The sequence below is a fragment of the Helianthus annuus genome, chromosome 9 (assembly GCF_002127325.2).
Source record: "Helianthus annuus cultivar XRQ/B chromosome 9, HanXRQr2.0-SUNRISE, whole genome shotgun sequence".
NCBI classification, from domain to species: Eukaryota; Viridiplantae; Streptophyta; class Magnoliopsida; order Asterales; family Asteraceae; genus Helianthus; species Helianthus annuus.
Genome location: NC_035441.2, coordinates 3,313,167 through 3,316,581, shown reverse-complemented (window position 1 = coordinate 3,316,581; position 3,415 = coordinate 3,313,167). Strand labels below are relative to the sequence as shown.

The 3,415-nt window shown below is 35.5% G+C and overlaps 1 protein-coding gene across 1 annotated transcript; it reads right to left on the bottom strand.

Moving 5' to 3' along the window:
• Nucleotides 1–680: 680 nt before the first annotated feature.
• Nucleotides 681–1,472, bottom strand: LOC110875159. Its single transcript, XM_022123360.2, has 2 exons — nt 1,371–1,472; nt 681–1,031 (listed from the first exon to the last, which is right to left on the bottom strand). The coding sequence occupies exons 1-2, from the start codon at nt 1,386–1,388 to the stop codon at nt 681–683; spliced, it is 369 nt and encodes a 122-aa protein (XP_021979052.1). The 5' UTR covers nt 1,389–1,472.
• Nucleotides 1,473–3,415: the final 1,943 nt, after the last annotated feature.

Below are 3,415 nucleotides of genomic sequence, written 5' to 3'. Positions count from 1 at the left end.
TTTCCACAGCTTCAAACAACAAAACTTGTAAAAACAATCAAGAATCTCAACAATTAACCACCCAAATCCTTAAACTATGCACCACTGCACCACCCTATGAAAAGGGTCCACTGTTCCTTTCATGATTAATGATTCTTGATCAAACGGGTCAAGTGAAGAGACAAACCACTTACTGCACATTATAATATACGTTCACCTGGAAAACAATAATGATCAAATCAAATATCATACCATCCATTTTCACTACCATCAGACTACAAACAACAGTTTAAGATACCGAATCATGCCAAGTTTGACCTATTTAACAGCCTACACAATGGATTTACACGTAACACCAAAAACACATAAGTATGAGGTTAGACAAAGCTACAAAATATGTGTAGTAATACTTCCTTGTAACCCCAAAATATAGATGGTAATATTTCCGTGTAGCACCCAAAAAACGCGCTAGTGTTTGGTTCAAAGCTGATTATCTCAGGCATGGTCGCGCCTCATTACGATTTCCCTTTGAAGTTTTCAAAATACAGTCGTTGAATTTCTGTCATACCGCTCACATCCATCATCATAATCCACTGGTCCGATTCCTTCTTTACAAGCTCTGTTTTCTCAGCTTCAATCCTTAACTTTTCTGACAGTAACCTCAACATTTCATTTTCCGCTTTCTTATTATACTCCATCTTCTATGTCTTAAGGCGAAAATACTCTTTCTCTTGAGCCTGCACCTCCTCTAAAAGTGTAAACTTCATCTTTCTGAGTTGAATAATTTCCTCAGTTTGCTTACCTTCAGCCTTTCGTTTTTTTACAGCAACTTTCTTACCCATTGGTCGATCCAATTCGACAACTTCATCTTCAATGACATTTCGCGTTGGGGATGGGGTTGTGGTTGGGGTCGAGGGTGGGACCATCGTCTTCCTTTGCTTTGCGGCATCCCGCAAAATCCACTTAGGTTGGTCCTTTAATAGGTTCCAACAATGCTCGAACAGAAAGTTGCACTTTTCTTCTGATTGGTACATAATTTTCGCCTTATCAAACTTGCATTTAAACAAATAAAATACATGTTAGAAGAACAAAATAAAGTATTATAAAATACTATTAAAACAAGTTGAGTGATAAAACCTAGAAAACTAAACTAATCAGCTACAGATTTTAATCCATTTCGAGAAGGATTAAGTCTCCAAAACAGAATACAATTCTGAATTTTCTAAAAATATAAAAACCCCTACCTTAAACTAAACACAAAGAAACACATTTAAACATAAACCAAATAGCAGTTACTTCCTATTTTTCAGCCCCACTCACCCACTATTCCTTTCCTAATTTCCCTCCTGAATTGAGTCTGGTTTCGTATCATTAAGTGTGGATTATTTTACCTTATCCTGCTCAGTCATGCCGTTTTGATTTAATCGTTCAACCTGAGCTAGGCATGAACCAAAGCTATTAGTGGCCTTTTGAATACAAGACCATCGATTTGATAAGGGCTTGATTTGTTCGCTCAGTTGTGGTTTCTTTATGTTGCTGAAAGTACTCAAAGATTTTTTTCCCATAACTGAGAGTATTTCTGATCTGTTCCTTGAATGGCATCAAGGCTATGATTAAGCCAGCCGGAGACAACTAGCTTGTCTTCTTCCGGGATGAAATTCACACCCCTTGTTGATTTCTTAACGCTGATTGGATTAGTGGGTAAGGGTGGAGAGTCGTCAAGGCTTACAATAGAGTTTCCATGAAGAAGGTTGGTGTAGTACATACCTTGGTCTTGTGAATCCATACTCAAAGCTACAATATGATACAAATATCATTTATATAACTATTATTCGCTTTTTAACGTTATTGAAACAAAAAAGAGCACATTTACTTGCAAATCAATACTAGTACCTATATATAGAAAAGAACAAAAAAAAAAGAAATATTGAAACAAAAATTTGTTTAACATCTACTGAGATACATAATAGTGTTTGAAAGTTGTGTTATTTGAGAACAAAGCCCCGAACACAAACTGAAAGCTTAATCAAAGAGCATCTCATCACAAACTGAAAGCTTAAGCATAGTAAACCTAACACACAGATCTGCACCAAAAACAACATAATACTCCTACCACACTCTACAAACTAAAATCTCCTACATAATGCTCAACTAATTTGTCAAAAACATCTTCGTAATCACGATCATTTACATAACTAACCTAATTCACTCTTCATATTCGCCAGAAATAGGAGATTCAAACCATCAATCCAACACTAAAACCTTAACTACATTCAGCAACTAATTCAGATCACTACAAGTACAGATTTACAAATCAAACATAGTTATTACACAAAATCAGACATAAACAATATACACAATTACACACACTAAAACACTGATAACTGTATGAACAAGTAAAAGATTACCTTAATAGAAAAAAAATGGAAACGAAATGACGAGATTGAAGCAATGAGTGCAGTTAGAACCGTGAGTTTTGGAGTTTTAACGGCGACGTTATCACCGACGACGGAGATAAGAGGGAGTTAGGGCACGTAAATATGAGATGAAATTGACAATACCTGGTGGAAAGGAAAAGAATGGTGGCGGGAGTAGATGAGATGGGCTGATATGGTTGAAGATAAGGGGGTACAGTAGCTTTTTATACATAAAAAGTTACTGTATACTCTTTTTAGAATTTAGGGTTAAAGAGATGAAATAGGGGATAGGATGGAGTGAATATTTAGAAGATTTTGTTAAATTTAAGAGGTAGGGGTTAAGATAGTGGATTGGATGTGAATGCTCTAAGGCCTGATATTTTACCTTTGTTTATGTTAACAATGTTTATATGTAACAGTATTTATCACATCAGAGTTTTATACTCTGTTAGGTTGTTAGATGTCATATCACTTCAGTGTTTATATTTATCACATCAGTGTTTAAAAGTTATCCATTGCTGATAGACAACCTTTGTTTCTTCATTCTTCATGTTGACCACTGACTGACCAAACGTCAATGTTTTAATCACTGTTGGCTATCCACTGATAGTTTAAAAACAGCAACTGTTCACATTTTTATTGTTGACATCCACTGATATTGACCATCAGTGGTTTCCCTAAAAAACAGCCACTGCTCACATTTTTATTGTTGATGTGGTTAATTAATGATAGAATGAAATTATCAAATGAAAACTAGAATTACAATGAAATTACCATTTGTTGGTGCATACGTCTGTCGACTTCATCTTGTATCGAGTCTAGTTTTAAAATTGTTAGATCAGGGCACGTTGTACGAGAAAATAGGAGGTTTTAGGGTGTGATTTATCTAATTCTGCTTGAGTGGGTGATTCCGCTTGAAAATGACATGTGACACTTTCAAGCGAAATCAACCAGGTTGATTTCGCTTGAACTGACCCATGTCACTTTCAATCGAAATCCCATCATCTATATATAGGCAC